The 19,230-nt window shown below is 43.7% G+C and overlaps 1 protein-coding gene across 3 annotated transcripts in view; it reads right to left on the reverse strand.

Moving 5' to 3' along the window:
• Positions 1–461: 461 nt before the first annotated feature.
• LOC110525964 (prominin-1-A) overlaps positions 462–19,230 on the reverse strand; it is a 34,153-nt gene continuing 15,384 nt past the window's right edge. For all 3 annotated transcript variants that reach the window (XM_021606519.2, XM_021606512.2, XM_021606503.2), the window contains exons 3-24: positions 18,825–18,889; positions 18,217–18,422; positions 17,983–18,103; positions 16,556–16,619; positions 16,297–16,386; positions 15,892–16,088; positions 13,977–14,051; positions 7,653–7,716; positions 6,519–6,675; positions 6,252–6,404; positions 6,010–6,133; positions 5,810–5,898; positions 5,593–5,677; positions 3,544–3,687; positions 3,355–3,423; positions 3,154–3,240; positions 2,898–2,951; positions 2,693–2,773; positions 2,265–2,333; positions 1,978–2,067; positions 1,763–1,875; positions 462–1,502 (exon numbers count right to left, since the gene is read on the reverse strand). In XM_021606519.2, the coding sequence (XP_021462194.2) occupies positions 1,451–1,502; positions 1,763–1,875; positions 1,978–2,067; positions 2,265–2,333; positions 2,693–2,773; positions 2,898–2,951; positions 3,154–3,240; positions 3,355–3,423; positions 3,544–3,687; positions 5,593–5,677; positions 5,810–5,898; positions 6,010–6,133; positions 6,252–6,404; positions 6,519–6,675; positions 7,653–7,716; positions 13,977–14,051; positions 15,892–16,088; positions 16,297–16,386; positions 16,556–16,619; positions 17,983–18,103; positions 18,217–18,422; positions 18,825–18,889 (2,249 nt within the window). In that variant the 3' untranslated portion in view covers positions 462–1,450. The remainder of the gene's footprint in view (positions 1,503–1,762; positions 1,876–1,977; positions 2,068–2,264; positions 2,334–2,692; positions 2,774–2,897; positions 2,952–3,153; positions 3,241–3,354; positions 3,424–3,543; positions 3,688–5,592; positions 5,678–5,809; positions 5,899–6,009; positions 6,134–6,251; positions 6,405–6,518; positions 6,676–7,652; positions 7,717–13,976; positions 14,052–15,891; positions 16,089–16,296; positions 16,387–16,555; positions 16,620–17,982; positions 18,104–18,216; positions 18,423–18,824; positions 18,890–19,230) is intronic.

Below are 19,230 nucleotides of genomic sequence, written 5' to 3' on the forward strand. Positions count from 1 at the left end.
TCTGCACTCTCAAGTCGAGGAGCCCTTGGAGTGATGCCAACACCCTGAAGACAATGGGGACTCTTATCTCGTTGTTAGAAAATCCTGCTGTGGGGAGAGAGAGGAGGACTGAGGGTGAGAGAGAGCAAGGCTGCTCCAAGAGGCTAGAACACACTGCAGATGTGTCATTTGGGTTCAAATTCCACCCCTGATATCCATGATTCCATCCTCCTCTCCTCCCCCACCTCCCTCTCTCCCCATGGTGATGCTGAGAGGCTGTGTTCACTGATTCAGGTGGATCTGTGCTGTAAAACTACACGCATCGATTGATTTGTTCCATTTTTAGACTGCATCCTGTAAACAATAGTCTAATGCAGAACTCGTTTCTGTTGGCCGTTGTTGCTATCCTATCAGAAACATGCTCTAGTACTATACTATAACAGTGACACATTTGAGAAAGAATTAGCTGACACACAGTCATCTCTATCAGTAGCAAATCTTTAATTAAAGTAATTTGCACAATGCTAAAATATATATATAGAAAACAGACCTAATAAAGTGCTTTGTAACATACAAACATCCTACTCATTATTTGGCACACCATGTTATCATAGCGGAATCACATATTTCAGTCAGTATAATTAATTGTTAAAAATTAAGACAAAAAACCAACTCACAATGAAATGATCATAAACATTATATTGAATACCTACCCTATTTGATTTCATATATACTTTATCATTATATCAAATATATCATTATTCAGGGTGGTACTAGCAGGGTTTGTCCCATTTCCCATAACAAAATCCTTTCAAATATAAAAAAAAATGCCAGTGATGTTCTTTATGGTACATTCAAACCAAAATATTGGTTGAAAACATACAATATACATACAGTCAATCCATTAGATATCATGAACCACATGGGAAATGTTGAGGTTAGGTAGATTGCATTTTTATCCTGCAACACTCCTGAGAGGAACTCTCTGTGTGTGTGTGTGTGTGTGTGTACTGCAGACATTGAGAATGTGGCCTTTAATTCCTGACACACAGCATGGAAACATGAGGTGCATGTGTGGCGCATATGCCGTCTACAGAAAACAGTTCTGTCCATCGAGTGAGTGCGAGATCGCTCCTGCGTTTCAGTCCATCACTGAGGGAGAGTAGCACTTCCTTATTGAAATACACCATGCGACTGGCTTTAGTCCTGTTCAGAATGTTCCATGTAGTAGTTTTAGGTAGGGGTGCCAGAGTCCTGGTAGTGACAATCATTTGATTTCAATGAAGGTTTATTTTAATTTGATTTATTTAACCTTTATTTAACTAGGCAAGTCCGTTAAGAACAAAGTTCTTATTTAGGCGACAGAGTTCTGTTTGAAATGTTCCATGATCCTCTTGTCAGGGAGTTGTGACAGTCATGGTTATAGTCCCTGAGAGCAGTAACAGTCCTGGCCAGTCCTCTTTCCCTCAGCTCAGTAGGGTTGGACTTGGGCTCGGGGGATGATGCTCATGGCTATGTGGTTGCTGTGGGGAGAAAGATGAAACAAGAACAAAAAAAAAAGAGTTTGTATCTTGGTCCCATACCACCTTTACTGCAACAACGTTTCAATCAATCATAGTGTCCTGGACCCGTATTCACAAAGAGTCACGCAGTAGTAGTGCTGACAAAGGATCAGTTCAGCCTTTTATGTCGTATTGAATAAGAAGATAAGATGATATGGGGGCCCACCGAGTACCTAAGTACAATCATCGGATGCATGCGTGTAAATATCTTAGCTACTCACTCGTAGTTATCACTGTGCTTCATCCTCCTGTAGAACTTGGCCAGTTTGATGGAGAAGACGATGCTGGGGACCAGGAAGATCGTACACCAGCCCAGGCTGAACCAGAATGCATTCTGGACAAACAGACACACATGTAGGTTAATAAACAATGCTAGATTAGCACAGTGAATACTTTCTCTCTCTCTCTCTCTCTCTCTGTGTAATAGTTTCCTCACCAGAGATTGCACCATGTTTGAGCAGACTATAACCTCAGCTGAGTCCATAGCTTCAGCCACTGGGCCACAGAGACCAACCTGCTGAGTGATCTACAGAACACACACACAGAAGTGTCAATCAATCAATTGTATTTTATATACCCAGCCTGAAACCCAGGCCTGTTTTAACAGAAGATGATCAACCACACATTCTTACACGTAGGGTTGAGGCTAAACCTAAAATTAAACCAAACACACGGTAGAGTAATGCAGTGATACAGTAATAATAGTACACTAAGTGAACACACCGTGAAATTAGCCCAGTCAGCATACGCCGTGAAGTACCCCATCTGACAGTCTAGGAACCCCCTACTCTCCTGAGAGAGAGAGAGAGAGAGAGAGAGAGAGAGAGAGAGAGAGAGAGAGAGAGAGAGAGAGAGAGAGAGAGAGAGAGAGACAGATGTAAATTCAACACACTCTGAAGTCATGAGAATCAGTGGAGCTTTGCAGCAGAGAATCAGGTGGACTTCCCTGTAACTATGTGAAGTGGGCCTTGTGAGCTAAGATGTGAGCAATGGCCGTGGTGCTACAGGCTAAGTCAGACAGAGAGCTGTGCTGGTCACACATCGGAACGCATCTCTCCCTCTTCACTATACAGAATGCGGCATTATGACGTCGTTTTCTGGTTGTAAAGTATTTTCTCCGTGACGGGATGCGCTTGTGTGTGGCTACTCACGGCCTTGACAATCTGTGAAGTGTTAGTGTTGAGGAAGTCTTGAGCTGTTCCCACTTCCCTCAACACATCTCCGACTGTGCGCTAAAGGAGAGAGGGAGAGAGAAAGAGAGAGGGATAAGCGCGCATTGCACAGCTACATTGTGACGTGGTCTAACGAAAGAACACTCGCTGCTCATGCTTTCTGAACATCCTGCAGTATACTCACATCGATATGTGACGCTATGACACCGAGGGCGTCTATGGTGGAGTTCAAATGAGTCTGAAACACAAAAGACCGACCGATACTATATCCACACGTAAACACAACGTGACTCTGCTCTGAATAATGACCTCCGAAGAACTGATGAAAACACGTCACAGATAGTTCAGATAGCTGTACATTTAGTACGGCAACACGCATGGGACATTTAGCTGACGTTGTCCAGAGCAGAAGCCGACAGCGCCAGGCTGGTCGGACGTACCAGTTGTGGGATGATGGCAGTGTTAATGTAGAACTGGATCTCTCTCAGGTCTGTAGCCTCCCGTGTCAGCTCTAATTTAACACCAGTCTGGAGGGAGACGGTGGGACATGCTTCACATTACTGTCTTTCTACAAATGCACAGTCCAACACTGAGGAGCACATTCATTATACGATGATGACTGAGTGGGTTTTACTACTCACTTGAGCAGCAGCCAGTTGGTCTAGCCTGTCTGCTGTTTCATTCAGATCAATGCTGGAAATATTGTTGATCTAAAAACAGACGTCAAAACCGTTACGGTATGTCATATGATCTGATGTATACTCAAATTCGATACAAACTACGAGACCAAAGGTCACACGGATGCGCACACACACGCACACACTTTGTACCTGCTGTGTGACAGAGCTGAAGTCGACATCATGGGCCTTGTCAGAGAAGCTGTGTAGCTGATTGCGTATGTCGCGGGTGAGCAGGGTGACGGTCGACAGTTTGATCTCATTCCTGTTAAAGTGCTGCTGAATCTCTTCTGTGTACTGGGAGGGGAAAGGTAAACACATGATTAGAAGGACTAGAGGAAAAAGAGGAGAGCAGATGGTTTAATATATAGACTTTACACCAATTTGGAAGTGGAAACATAAGATGATTCATTTGGGAATTAAATCCCCATCTAAAGTGATTCCCAGTGATCATCAATAGACAGTATATGGTGATAGAAAAAGTTAAAACCATATGTGATCGAGTAGAAACCCTACGTGACAAAGTAGAAACAGTAGGAACCCTACGTGACAGAGTAGAAACAGAAGGAACCCTACGTGACAGAGTAGAAACAGAAGGAACCCTACGTGACAGAGTAGAAACAGTAGGAACCATACGTGACAGAGTAGAAACAGAAGGAACCCTACGTGACAGAGTAGAAACAGAAGGAACCATACGTGACAGAGTAGAATCAGTAGGAACCCTACGTGACAGAGTAGAAACAGTAGGAACCCTACGTGACAGAGTAGAATCAGTAGGAACCCTACATGACAGAGTAGAAACAGTAGGAACCATACGTGACAGAGTAGAAACAGAAGGAACCCTACGTGACAGAGTAGAAACAGAAGGAACCATACGTGACAGAGTAGAAACAGAAGGAACCCTACGTGACAGAGTAGAAACAGTAGGAACCATACGTGACAGAGTAGAATCAGTAGGAACCCTACGTGACAGAGTAGAAACAGTAGGAACCATACGTGACAGAGTAGAATCAGTAGGAACCCTACGTGACAGAGTAGAAACAGTAGGAACCATACGTGACAGAGTAGAAACAGAAGGAACCCTACGTGACAGAGTAGAAACAGAAGGAACCATACGTGACAGAGTAGAAACAGAAGGAACCCTACGTGACAGAGTAGAAACAGTAGGAACCATACGTGACAGAGTAGAAACAGAAGGAACCCTACGTGACAGAGTAGAAACAGTAGGAACCCTACGTGACAGAGTAGAAACAGTAGAAACCATACGTGACAGAGTAGAAACAGAAGGAACCCTACGTGACAGAGTAGAAACAGTAGGAACCATACGTGACAGAGTAGAAACAGTAGGAACCCTACGTGACAGAGTAGAAACAGAAGGAACCCTACGTGACAGAGTAGAAACAGAAGGAACCCTACGTGACAGAGTAGAAACAGTAGGAACCCTACGTGACAGTAGAAACAGAAGGAACCCTACGTGACAGAGTAGAAACAGTAGAAACCATACGTGACAGAGTAGAAACAGAAGGAACCCTACGTGACAGAGTAGAAACAATAGGAACCCTACGTGACAGAGTAGAAACAGAAGGAACCCTACGTGACAGAGTAGAAACAGAAGGAACCATACGTGACAGAGTAGAAACAGAAGGAACCCTACGTGACAGAGTAGAAACAGTAGGAACCCTACGTGACAGAGTAGAAACAGTAGGAACCCTACGTGACAGAGTAGAAACAGTAGGAACCCTACGTGACAGAGTAGAAACAGTAGGAACCCTACGTGACAGAGTAGAAATCAGAAGGAACCCTACGTGACAGAGTAGAAATAGTAGAAACCATACGTGACAGAGTAGAAACAGTAGAAACCCTACGTGACAGAGTAGAAACAGTAGAAACCATACGTGACAGAGTAGAAACAGTAGAAACCCTACGTGACAGAGTAGAAACAGTAGAAACCCTACGTGACAGAGTAGAAACAGTAGGAACCCTACGTGACAGAGTAGAATCAGAAGGAACCCATACGTGACAGAGTAGAAACAGTAGAAACCCTACGTGACAGAGTAGAAACTGTAGGAACCCTACGTGACAGAGTAGAAATCAGAAGGAACCCTACGTGACAGAGTAGAAACAGTAGAAACCATACGTGACAGAGTAGGAACCATATGTGACGGAGTAGAAACAATAGAAATCGTAGTGTGACAGTCGTACTTTGGACACGTTGAGCAAAGCATTGAGGTCTATGAGATCATACAGATGGAGTGTTGTCCATAGAGGCCTGTTCTTTTCACAATCACTACAAACACACAACAATACATCATTACATAGCACAATAGCAGAACAAAAACAACATTACATTTAGAGTGACTTATAGTAACCAGAAAGCAGATATTTAATTTGTATAACCCTTTATAATGTTTCTACATACTTGTATACTTCAGTGAGTGTCAGGTTGCTCTTCAGGCCCAGTGTCTTTCCTAAATTGAAGCCATGTATCAGGCCTGGAGTGTCAGCAAACTGGGGAGGGGGGAGACACAATCAATCAGTGAGTCAATGAATCCATTGTGTGTGTGTGGATGTATGAGTGTGTGTAGGCGTGTGAGTAGGCGTGTGAGTGTGTTTGTGTACCTGTAGGAGCTGTCCACTGCGCCAGGGCTGGCAGATGAGTGTGTAGACATTTCCTCCCAGTATAAACAGTACTAACACCACCAGCATGAAGAGCCAGGAAAACAGGAAACTTAGCCCTGCACCCCTACACACACAAATACGTTGAGATCACTCTTTCACTAGATTACTTTTGTTAAGGGCACGGGCGTCACTTATGCCTATGTTCGCACACACACACACACACACACAGTGACAGTACATACGCCATGAGGAAGGTTCCTCCACAGTCTGCGGTGCTGGATCGTTCTGTTGGCTCGTCCTTTGGGCTTAGTCCAACCGGGCCCAAAAACAGACCCAGGAGGTTACACACTACAACCAGGAGAACTGAACAGCTCAGGATAATACACACACCCCACCTAGAGAGACAAAAACAGAGGATCTTTACCTTGGATCTTTACCTTTATCTGTTCAGTCCTGTCAGGTCAGTGTGTGTGTATGTGTGTGCGTGTGGGTGTAAGTGTGTTCATTACCTGATCATCTCTACCCTCTCTGACTGTTGTGAGTACATGCCGATGTATCTCTGAGCCTCTCCCAGTGTGTCTGAGATGTTTCTGAGGGCAGAGACAGGGATGTTTCCCTTCACCTCAGAGATTTGTCTCTTGATGTCTTCAAGCTGCTGCTTCACATCTGAGGGAGAAGGATGAATATACCTCTAGACACTGATCCAAGGTCAGTTTTAAAGGTATTTAGGTAAGGTTAAAGCATAAGATGTGGCTATAAGGCTAGTAGACATAATATTGATAGTGTGGGTGTGCATAATAACCTATACAAGGTAGAAGTTTAACTGAATCTAATTGATTTATAAAGCTATTTTTACGTCAGCGGATTCCACAAAGTGCTTACACAGAAACCCAGCCTAAAACCCAGAGCAGCAAGCAATGCAGATTGTGGCGTACAGCAGGTCAGCCACCAGGGGGAGACTCGTCGAGGTCTTGTGACAGACGGAGTACACATCACAAGGCGATGGCTCCCTCTGCTGGACGTGCCAGGTCTCGACGGGTTCTCCGGCCAGGACTAATTGGGGCTGGTGAGTAATCAAGGGCTGATTTCCCATAAAGCTGCCAGAAGGGCAGCACACAGGAGAGAGACTGGGGAAAGAAAGGACTCCCATATAGTTGGGGACAGTTCGAGACGTAACAGGAGGGAGTTCCATTTTTTTGATCCCCACGGGACACAGCAAGACCCGGAGCCCAGAAGACGGTATCCCAGAGAGGGTCTCATGGGGGAGACCTTTTCTTTTGAACTATTATTTTAATAAACACCTTTGAAACTGAGCTAATCCAACTCTGTCCGTGTCTGAGTTTCCTGTAAACGTTTTGACCCAACCACCTGGCCTGCCACAAGATGTAGAAGCACGGTGGCTCTGAAAATCTCCCTAGAACGGCAGGGATCTAGGAAAAAACCTAGAGGATCCAGGCTCTGAGGGGTGGCCAGTTCTCTGTCTGTGCCAGGTGGAGATTAGAAGAGTACATGGCCATTAAGGCCAGATCGTTCTTCAAGATGTTCAAACGTTCATAGATGACTAGCAGGGTCAAATAATAAGAGTAGTTGTGGTGTCTTAGTCCTATAACAGTTAGTAGTGACATTGAAGGTAATATACTCACTCTGTACCACGTCCTTGGTGTCGTTGGTCACTTTTTGGGGAATACTGGCAAAGAAGTCTTCTCCCTGACACACACACAGTCAGAACCATCCTCAGTAACACTCCAAGGAGTTTCCTAGCATAAATTATGCATAGAAGTCAATGGAGGACTTGCATGAAAAATGTATCAAGCATGCATCTCAATTTCCCCCTCAGAACAGGACCATGCATACTACTGTATCATGTCAGTAACACTTCACTAATCCATGGCAACTGTGTGTAAACCTCAGTGCATTGTGTATTTCTCCCCCCCACCCCCCCGCACAAACACTCAAATGAAATTGTATTTGTCACATGCACCGAATTTGTCACATGCGCCGAATGTGAAATGCTTACTTACAAGCCCTTAACCAACAAAGCAGTTAAGAAAATAATGTCAAGAAAATGTTTACTAAATAAACTACAGTAAAAAAAATACAAAATAATTATATAATAACAATAATGAGGCTATATACAGGTGGTACAGGAACAGAGTCAACGTGCGGAGGTACATGTTAGTCGAGGTAATTTGTACAAGTATGTAGAGGTAAAGTGACTATGCATAGATAAACAGCGAGTACCAGCAGTGTAAAAGCAAAGGGGGGGGGGGGGGTCAATTCAAATAGTCCGTGTGTCCGTTTGATTAATTGTTCAGTAGTCATATGGCTTGAGGGTAGAAGCTGTTAAGGAGCCTTTTGGGCTTAGACTTGGCACTCCGAAGTAGAAAGAACAGTCTATGACTTGGGTGACTGGAATCTTTGAAAAAGGTCCTGGATGGCAATAAGCTTGGCCCTGTGATGTACTGGGCCGTACGCCACTGTAGCGCCTTATGGTCAGATGCCGAGCAGATGGCATACCACGCGGTGATGCAACCGGTCAGGATGCTCTCGATGGTGCAGCTGTATAACTTTTTGAGGATCTGGGGACCCAGGCCAAATATTGGACTGTTAGTTGATCCATCGGCCAGTTTCTTGGACCACTATACCCATTTTGCCAATTGGACTTGGACCCCTCTGCTACTTGGAACCCTAGTAATCCATGACAGGTCTATCGACGTCACCGCACGTGGAGGCAAAAACAGACTCTCCCCCATCGTGACGTCCCTCTAAGGCCCTTCTGCTATCCCCGGTCTGCTAACTGCTAGCTTGCTAGCACCGGCATGCTAACTCCTAGCTTGCTAGCCCCGGCCTGCTAACTCCTAGCTTGCTAGCCCCGGCCTGCTAACTGTCTGAATCGCCGTGTCCCCAGCCAGCCCAACCACTTACTGGACCCATACGATCACTTGGCTACGCATGCCTCTCCCTAATATCAATATGCCTTATCCATTGCTGTCGTGGTTAGTGATTACTGTCTTATTTCACAGTAGAGCCTCTAAGCCCTGCTCAATATGCCTTAACCAACCATGTTGTTCCACCTCCTACATATGCGATGACATCACCTGGTTTAAACATCTCTAGAGACTATATCTCTCTCATCAGTACTCAATGCCTAGGTTTAACTCCAATGTACTCTCTTCCTACCATACCTTTGTCTGTACGTTATGCCTTGAATCTATGCTATCTTGCCCAGAAACCTGCTCCTTTTACTCTCTGTTCCGAACGTGCTAGACGGCTAGTTCTTATAGCCTTTAGCCGTACCCTTATCCTACTTCTCCTCTGTTCCTCTGGTGATGTAGAGGTTCATCCAGGACCTGCAGTGCACAACATGCCTACCACTTTGAAGATGCAAAATAGTTTTTATTGTGAAACAAACAAGAAATAAGACAAAAAAAAACAGAAAACTTGAGCGTGCATAACTATTCACCCCCCCAAAAGTCAATACTTTGTAGAGCCACCTTTTGCAGCAATTACAGCTGCATGTCTCTTGGGGTATGTGTCTATAAGCTTGGCACATCCATCCACTGGGAGTTGCCAATTCTTCAAGGCAAAACTGCTCCAGCTCCTTCAAGTTGGATGGGTTTCACTGGTGTACAGCAATCTTTAAGTCATACCACAGATTCTCAACTGGATTGAGGTCTGGGCTTTGACTAGGCCATTCCAATACATTTAAATGTTTCCCCTTAAACCACTCGAGCATTGCTTTAGCAGTGTGCTTAGGGTCATTGTCCTGCTGGATGGTGAACCTCCATCCCAGTCTCAAATCTCTGGAAGACTGAAACAGGTTTCTCGCAAGAATTTCCCTGTATTTAGCACCATCCATCATTCCTTCAATTCTGACTAGTTTGCCAAGTCCCTGCCGATGAAAAACATACCCACAGCATGATGCTGCCACCACCATGCTTCACTGTGGGGGTGGTGATCTCGGGGTGATGAGAGGTGTTGGGTTTGCACCGGACATAGTGTTTTCCTTGATGGCCAAAAAGCTCAATTTTAGTCTCATCTAACCAGAGTACCTTTTTCCAACTGTTTGGGGAGTCTCCCACATGCCTTTTGGCTAACACCAAATGTGTTTGCTTATTTATTTCTTTAAGCAATGGATTTTTCTGGCAACAATTCCATAAATCCCAGCTCTGTGGAGTGTACTGCTTAAAGTGGTCCTATGAACAGATATTCCAATCTCCGCTGTGAAGCTTTGCAGCTCCTTCAGGGTTATCTTTGGTCTCTTTGTTGCCTCTCTCTCATTCTCTGATGAATGATTTCCTTGCCTGGTCCATGAGTTTTGGTGGGCGGCCCTCTCTTGGCAGGTTTGTTGTGGTGCCATATTCTTTCCATTTTTTAATAATGGATTTAATGGTGCTCCGTGGGATGTACAAAGTTTCAGATATTTTTTTACAACCCAACCCTGATCTGTACTTCTCCACAACTTTGTCCCTGACCTGTTTGGAGCGCTCCTTGGTCTTCATGGTGCCGCTTGCTTGGTGGTGCCCCTTGCTTAGTGGTGTTGCAGACTTTGGGGCCTTTCAGAACAGGTGTATATATACTGAGATCATGTGACAGATCATGTGACACTTAGATTGCACACAGGTGGATTTTATTTAACCAATTATGTGACTTCAGAAGGTAATTGGTTGCACCAGATCTTATGTAGGGGCTTCATAGCAAAGGGGTTGAATACATATGCACGCACTACTTTTCTGTTTTTATATATATTTTTTTTAAACAAGTTACTTTTTTCATTTCACTTCACCAATTTGGACTATTTTGTGTATGTCCATTATATGAAATCCAAATAAAAATCAATTTAAATGACAGGTTGTAATGCAACAAAATAGGAAAAACGCCATGGGGGATGAATACTTTTGCAAGGCACAGTAAGTGTTCCTTTTGTCCAGGTGGGAAAAGGCAGTGTGGAGTGCAATAGAGATTGCGTCATCTGTGGATCTGTTGGAGAGGTATGCAAATTGGAGTGGGTCTAGGGTTTCTAGGACGATGGTGTTGATGTGAGCCATGACCAGCCTTTCAAATTACTTCATGGCTACCGATATGAGTGCTAAGGGGCGGTAGTCACTTAGGCAGGTTACCTTTGCTTTTGTAGGCACAGGGACTATGGTGGTCTGCTTGAAACATGTAGGTATTACAGACTCGGTCAGGGAGAGTTTGAAAAGGTCAGTGAGCCGGCCGCGACCAGGAGGTCCATTGGGCGACGCATAGGGAGGGTTTGGCCGGTAGGGATATCCTTGTCTCATCACGCACTAGCGACTCCTGTGGTGGGCCGGGCGCAGTGCACGCTAACCAGGTCGCCAGGTGCACGGTGTTTCCTCCGACACATTGGTGCGGCTGGCTTCCGGGTTGGACGTGCGCTGTGTTAAGAAGCAGTGCGGCTTGGTTGGGTTGTGTATCGGAGGACGCATAGCTTTCAACCTTCGTCTCTCCCGAGCCCGTACGGGAGTTGTAGCGATGAGACAAGATAGTAACTACTAACAATTGAATACCACAAAATTGGGGAGAAAAAGGGGGTGGGGATAAAAATAAAAAAATGTCAGTGAAAACATTTGACAGTTGGTCCGCGCATGCTCTGAGTACATGTCCTGGTAATCCATCTGGCCCCGCAGCCTTGTGAATGTTAACCTGTTTAAATGTCTTGCTCACATTGGCTATGTGATCAGCCAGTCATCTGGAACAGGGGATGCTCTCAAGCATGCTTCAGTATTGTTTGTCTCGAAGTGAGCATAAAAGGCATTTAGTCCGTCTGGTAGGCTCACGTCACTGGGCAGCTCAAGGCTGAGTTTCCCTTTGTAGTCTGTAATAGTTTGCAAGCCCTGCCACATCCGACAAGAGTCAGAGCTGGTGTAGTAGGATTCAATCTTAGTCCTGTATTGACACTTAGCCTGTTTGATGGTTTGTCTGAGGGCATAGCGGGATTTTTTAGTGTCCCACTCCTTGAAAGCGGCAGCTCTAGCCTTTAGCTAGGTGCGAATGTTGCCTATAATCCATGGCTTATGGTTGGTATATGTACATACGGTCACTGTGGGGACGACGTCGTCGATGCTCTTAATGATGATGCTGATGACTATGGTGGTAAACTCCTCAATGCCATTGGTTGAATTCCAGAACATATTCCAGTCTGTGCTAGCAAAACAGTCCTGTCTGACCACTTCCGTATTGAGCGAGTCACTGGTACTTCCTGCTTTGGTATTTGTATGTTATCAGGAATCAGTAGGATATAATTATGGTTAGATTTGCCAAATGGAGGGTGATGGAGAGCTTTGTACGCATCTCTGTGTGTGGAGTAAAGGTGTTTGCACATGTGACATACTGGTAGAAATTAGGTAAAACTGATTTAAGTTTGCCTGCATTAAAGTCCCCGGCAACTAGGCGCCCCGCTTCTGGATGAGCATTTTCTTGTTTGCTTATGGCCTTATACAACTCGTTGAGTGCGGTCTTCATGCCAGCCTCGGTTTGTGGTTGGTAAATAGACGTAAACGGAAAATATAGATGAAAACTCTCTTCATAGATAGTGTGGTCTACATCTTATCATGAGGTACTCTACCTCAGGCGAGCAATACCTCGAGACTACCTTAATTTTAGACATCGCGCACCAGCTGTTACTGACAAATAGACACACACCACCACCCCTCGTCTTTCCGGACGTAGCTGTTCTGTCCTGCCGATGCACGGAAAACCCAGCCAACTGTACAGTGCATTGCGAAAGTATTCGGCCCCCTTGAACTTTGCGACCTTTTGCCACATTTCAGGCTTCAAACATAAAGATATAAAACTGTATTTGTTTGTGAAGAATCAACAACAAGTGGGACGCAATCATGAAGTGGAACGACATTTATTGGATATTTCAAACTTTTTTAACAAATCAAAAACTGAAAAATTAGGCATGCAAAATGATTCAGCCCCTTTACTTTCAGTGCAGCAAACTCTCTCCAGAAGTTCAGTGAGGGTCTCTGAATGATCCAATGTTGACCTAAATGACTAATGATGATAAATACAATCCACCTGTGTGTAATCAAGTCTCCGTATAAATGCACCTGCACTGTGATATGTGCAAAAGGCAAAAGGTCGCAAAGTTCAAGGGGGCCGAATACTTTCGCAATGCACTGTATATTATCCGTGTTGTCGTTCAACCACGACTCGGTGAAACCTAAGATATTACCCTTTTTAATGTTCCGTTGGTAGGATAGTCTCAAACGGAGCTCAACCAGTTTATTCTCCAGTGATTGCATGTTGGCCAATAGAATGGATGGTAGAGGTGGGTTACTCACTCGCCGACAAACTCTCACAAGGCACCCTGATCTGCGCCCCCTGTATTTCCTTATTTTCTTCATGCGAATGACGGGGATTTGGGCCTTTATATCCTTCGCGTCAAACTCATTAAACAAAAAATCTTTATCCAGTTCGAGGTGAATAATCACTGTTTTGATATCCAGAAGCTATTTTCAGTCATAAGAGATGGTAGCATCAACATTATGTACAAAATAAGTAACAAACAATGTGGGGGGAAAAAACACACAATTGGGTAGGAGCCCTTAAAACAGCAGCCATCCCCAGCGACATTCTTCTAAAAAGCACACACACACACTAACTCACTGTCTTCCATGCAGAGGTTACCTTAACCTGTACTTACAAAAGAGGGATTCCCTTTGATTATAAATGAGTTACATTATCTGTGGTCACTGACCTGACCTATTTCTACTCATGTTTTCCACAATGGCATTACAGTACGCAGTACTGACACAGCAAGAAAGGTGCCGTTGTGTATGATTACTTTGCCTGGCATGCCACAAAACACCTCATTTGGATATTGAACATTTGTTGCATATAAAATCAACTAGTTAATTGATAGTCTTCGCTTCCATAGCCCATATGGAACGATCCAAATACATTCTTGAACAATGTGTCTATTTAGACAGACTCACCGCTTTCACTTTAGAGTTTAGATCAGCCTCGGTGACGTTATTAACGGCCGACTGCAGCTCACTCAGACTGGGGACCTGTGGAACACACACACACACACACACACACACACACACACACATACTTTAGATTGCAAACTGCTCAAAATCTTCAAATGACTTCCTTGCAGTAAATGTCATTATTATGCTTTGGCAGAAGGGGGCAGCAAAGCCAGAACTATCAACTATGCTGACATTGCCTGCCTTATTTTTGATTTTACTTTTATTTATACAGGTTTTTCTCATTGAGAAATTGAACCAGGTCTTTCTTTTCCAAGAGAGACCTGGCCAATAGCAGCAGGGGGAACAATGTTTCAGACAAAACAACTTACATACACTAACACAACATTAAACAAAACTATAAACCCACATACAGTACAACAATTACATATTATGTTAAAAACACGAAAGTATTGACTAAAAAACAGCTGTCCTAAAGACAATTACACCCTTCTATGCTATATACATCAATCAAGTATTTAAACTCCACCCACGAAACTAGATCATCACATTTTAAAATGATGCTCGTTATCGAAGTAGATCAGTGATAGGGATGAATGAAATACTGCATTGTCTATGATAAAATAAACTGAAGTCTAAAAACAACATTTATATGGAACTATTCAGGCCTTTTGTTGGACATGTATTTAGAAGATAAATACACAATGCAGAGGATGAGAGGTCAATATAGTACTAAAGGTCAAGAGGACTAAAAGTCAATAGAGTACTAACGATCAATGGAAATAGTGTTATTTTCTGTAATAGGGATTAAAGACCAATGGGTCAGAGACATGGGAGGAATTTCAGTCCGGGACTCATAGCTACATGGCAAATTCTCATTGGTATACATTGAGCCTGAAATCGGATACTTGTTACTTGGCCATTGGCACAGTTTAATTGCAAGGAATTCTAATTGGTCAACCACAGGCTAGAGCTGGGTTATAAAACTGGGGCGGCAGGGTAGCCTAGTGGTTAGAGCGTTGGACTAGTAACCGGAAGGTTGCGAGTTCAAACCCCCGAGCTGACAAGGTACAAATCTGTCGTTCTGCCCCTGAACAGGCAGTTAACCCACTGTTCCCAGGCCGTCATTGAAAATAAGAATTTGTTCTTAACTGACTTGCCTGGTTAAATAAAGGTAAAAATAAAAAAAATAAATAAAAAAAAACTACATCCTGTCTCTTTGTTCTGTGGAGAGAATCACTGAGGACAGGGGAGAATGAACATCTACCTCTCAGCATAACATCTATGATTTGTCCTCCTCTTTGAATAAACCAATTGTTCGCCCCCTGATATGCTTAAGGACCTGTGTTATTGAAGAGTAACATCAACTGCTAAAAGACAGAAATGTCTGGTTTCGTCTTGTGTTACTGATAAGGTGTGTATGCATGTGAGCATGCATTATGAGCTGTCATTTTCCTGAAACCGAAGCCCTTCGTTGGTGGTAGCCTGTTTGGGGGGGGGGGGGGGGGGGGAGTGCGTCAGAGGGAGTAGGAGGAGGAGGCGGAAGAAAGGACAAGTCAGGTCAGCTTACAGACTGAAACCTGACATCCAAAGATAACACCATGAGTCAATGAGTCTACTCATTTGCCTGTGTCGTGTCGATCTCATTAACCCAGTAATGTGTTCCTCCTGTTGCAAGGCAATTTCCTCAAAACACAGTCCATCACCACACAACACACACTGTCGAAAACCACACACACATGTTATCAGGAACACAGAAGAGCTTGATTGTGTTTAACAAAAGGCCTGAATCCTTCCTTATCAAGAACAAACCAGTAGGATGAAAAGACACACACCGGTGGGTACAGGGTGATAACTGAACAATCGTGGAAACGTGGAAAGAGGAAGAGGCGGCAACACGGAACTAAGTTGTACTCACAGCGATAGTGGTGGCAAATGTTAGTTTCTGTAGCTCTGACTGATAGGCCGAGCATGCAGTACAGTTAGGGTTTCTAAGTGTGCTGTTGATGCGGTCTCTGACAGAGCTAATATTAGCCTGGACCACAGATACATCAGACCGGACCTGGGTTAGAGTAGAGTCTAACCTCACCAGCAGGACACTGGTACTGTTCACCACTAGGATACAAATACAACATACACACATTTTAAAATGTCAGAAGACTTTAAAAAACACTTTGTTAAACAATTAATGTAGATAATTCAAATGAACCTATATACACACAAACACCACATACAAGCGCACACACACAGAAAACTCCGTTAGAATATCAGAAGAGGAATATACACACACACACAAAAACACACACACAGGATGGAGTTGTACCATTGGCTATATCTCTGACAGACTGCAGGGAAGGTTTTAGGGGGCCCTCTAGCCTTCTCTGGATCTCCTTGCCCAGCAGATTACCTATATCTGGGAGTGAGAGAGAAGGTAGAGATTTATGTCATTGGTGTTTCCCAAATTGTGAATGGCAGCTAGTCACTACTGGGTCAAAACGACAATTGGATTTACAGTTATTTCAGTGTGTTTGTACTTTGCAGAACGTGTGATGCATTATGTGACTAGAAGCTCGGGTACTCACTATTGAGGCTTCTGGTGACTTCATCCACTGTCTCATTGCTCCCTATCAGCACACTATCAATTTGCTGAGCAGAGATAGAAGACACACACACTTAGACACAGGAGAGACGACATAAAATTGAGGAGACTCTCTCAAGCACATTCTGAACACAAAACTGAAACTTCAAAGCCACTACCGACAGCCAAAATGAATGATTGACCAGTTCTAACAACACAACCTGCCCTACCATTAACCTATCCTATCCTTCCCTTTCCATCCTTTCTCTCTCTTCCCCCCTTCTTCCCTCCTTCTTCCGCTCTCATCCTCTCTTTCTCCCCAGTCTTGCCCCCTTTCTCTCCCTCTCTATCCCCTGCCTTCTTCTCCCTCTCTTCCCCTGGCGTCCCTCTCCCTCTGTTGTACCAGATAAAAGTGTTGACAGTGCAAGCTAGACAGTCAGTTAACCATTAAGGTGAATGGGCGACTAATGGTGTGACAGAGGGTCAAAGGTCATACCCTAAAGACATGCTAACCTCTCACCATTGCAAATAACAGGGGTGGTTAGCATGTTTTGGGGGTATGATGTTTGACCCACTGTTTTTAAATCACTCGTCATTATTCACAATTCATTTAGGATGATCCGTAACCATGGTATCATCCACGTTAATGTAGAAGTGTTTAGAAACATATTATCTTCTTATTTACAGTAAAAGAGACTCCACAATAACAATACAATATTTACCATTGATTTAAAAAAAATGGGCACTAAATAATCTGAAACACAACCAAAACGAACTGCAAATGCATCCGACAAGTTTGTGAGTCACGCTTGATGTAGTCATTGCGTCCTAGGTACATGGGGCCAAAATTTAAACCTGTGACAACTTGATTCATAATAATCTTTAGGGGTATCAATAAATTTGACCCCTAACCTTCTTGAGAAAAAAAACATATCACTTGTTAAACAAAATCTCTTTCTCTGAGCAATTGTATTAGTATAAAACAATGTAATCCCCCCCCCCCCCCAAAGAAATTGCATACCAAGGGCAGCTGAGGGGAGGACAACTCATAATAATGGGTGGAACAGAGTGAGTGGAATGGTATCAAGCACATGGAAAACATGTTTGATTTGTTCAATACCATTCTATTTATTCCTTCCAGCCATTACCATGAGCCCGTCCTCCCCAATTAAGGTGCCACTTGCTGCCTGTAGAGCATACTCCGTAGCTCCAGTATTTGAATGATTTATTTTGTCATTCTTGCTCATCTTAATCAATGGTGTCAATAATTTCAGACCCCACTGTTCATCTATAAAACTGTCTGTATTGACATGTCTATAATGTTTTAGAAACTAAACTGGTCTTCCTTCTTCATTTATTACTTAGGTTTTCTACTCCCTTCTGAAAATCACAGGTAAGTCCTCTCTCACACGCACGCGCTCACGCACACACCTGTGGGACAGCAGTGAGGTAGGTTTGGAGGTTGTCAAGTGTATTGTTGAGTTCTACAGAGCTGTCCTCGACACTCCCTTTCAGAAACTGGTTGCTGAAGAACATGCAGATGTTCCCTGAACTACACACACATGCACAGAAAAGTTAGTGCGTGTTCATTGTTTCACTTCATATCAAAAATGTTCCGTTTTTTTTTTTCTTATCCAAAGGCTTAAAATATGCGCACACACTTACAGTATGACTAGCGTGGTGAGTAACGTAGCCCAGAAGAATCCTCTCCTGTGACAGTGGACAGCTTTAGTCTGCTTCTGGTACATGTGTCCTCCACAGTGTCCACAGCAGCGACAGCAGGCCAGGCAGAACCCCACCAGGGGCATCAGGATAATGTACACGATCCCTATAGCAGCACACACTAGGAAACCAACTTCATAGAGAAGGACCTGAGGAGATTCACACACAGTTAACATACACAGACACACACACACACACATTAACATAAACACACAGATACACTAGTAGAATATATAGGATTATGAGCACAGTGTAAATAAGAAGAAGAAGAAAAGTTGGCTGATTCAACATTGGTGAAGAGAAGGATGGTGACACTTTGCTCAAATATATTAACGTTGCACATTACTGTGTAGTGTTAGCGTACTTTACACTGTCATCTACTACTCATGCAATACTATGAAAACCGAATGACCAGAATTATTCATTAGACCAATCTTCTATCTGTAACAATGAAGAGTCATTGTTCGATGTGACGTCACACTCTGTCAAATATCACTAGACAATAGATTGACTGTGATGTGGACAGGAGTCTTACGCGCATCTGTTCTCACCTCTTTAATGGTCTTGTCATCATTGTATATATTGCCATTTTCCTCCAATAATTTCACCAGCAAATCTAAGAGAGAGAGATGGAGAGGGAGAGAGAGAGAAAAAGAAAGGAGGAGGAGGATCTGGATAAGCACTACACAATACGTACATATGTAAGGGTCTTGAGATCATACGGCATATGAAAGCAATTGTGAAAACGTACACTTATGATATAACTATTGTTCCCTGAAGGAGGGAATGAGGTATAACATACTATGGGGAGTCAACAACCAATCATATTCACCTGAAGAACTGAAATCCCGCCAAACGGATGCCAAGCCCGCCCTCGGAAGTCCCGCCTTCCTGACTATAATACTGGGGGGGTCGCATACATTTCCTCAATTAAGTACCGCTCTTCAGCGAGCCCAA

The sequence above is a fragment of the Oncorhynchus mykiss genome, chromosome 1, assembly GCF_013265735.2.
Source record: "Oncorhynchus mykiss isolate Arlee chromosome 1, USDA_OmykA_1.1, whole genome shotgun sequence".
Lineage (NCBI taxonomy): Eukaryota > Metazoa > Chordata > Actinopteri > Salmoniformes > Salmonidae > Oncorhynchus > Oncorhynchus mykiss.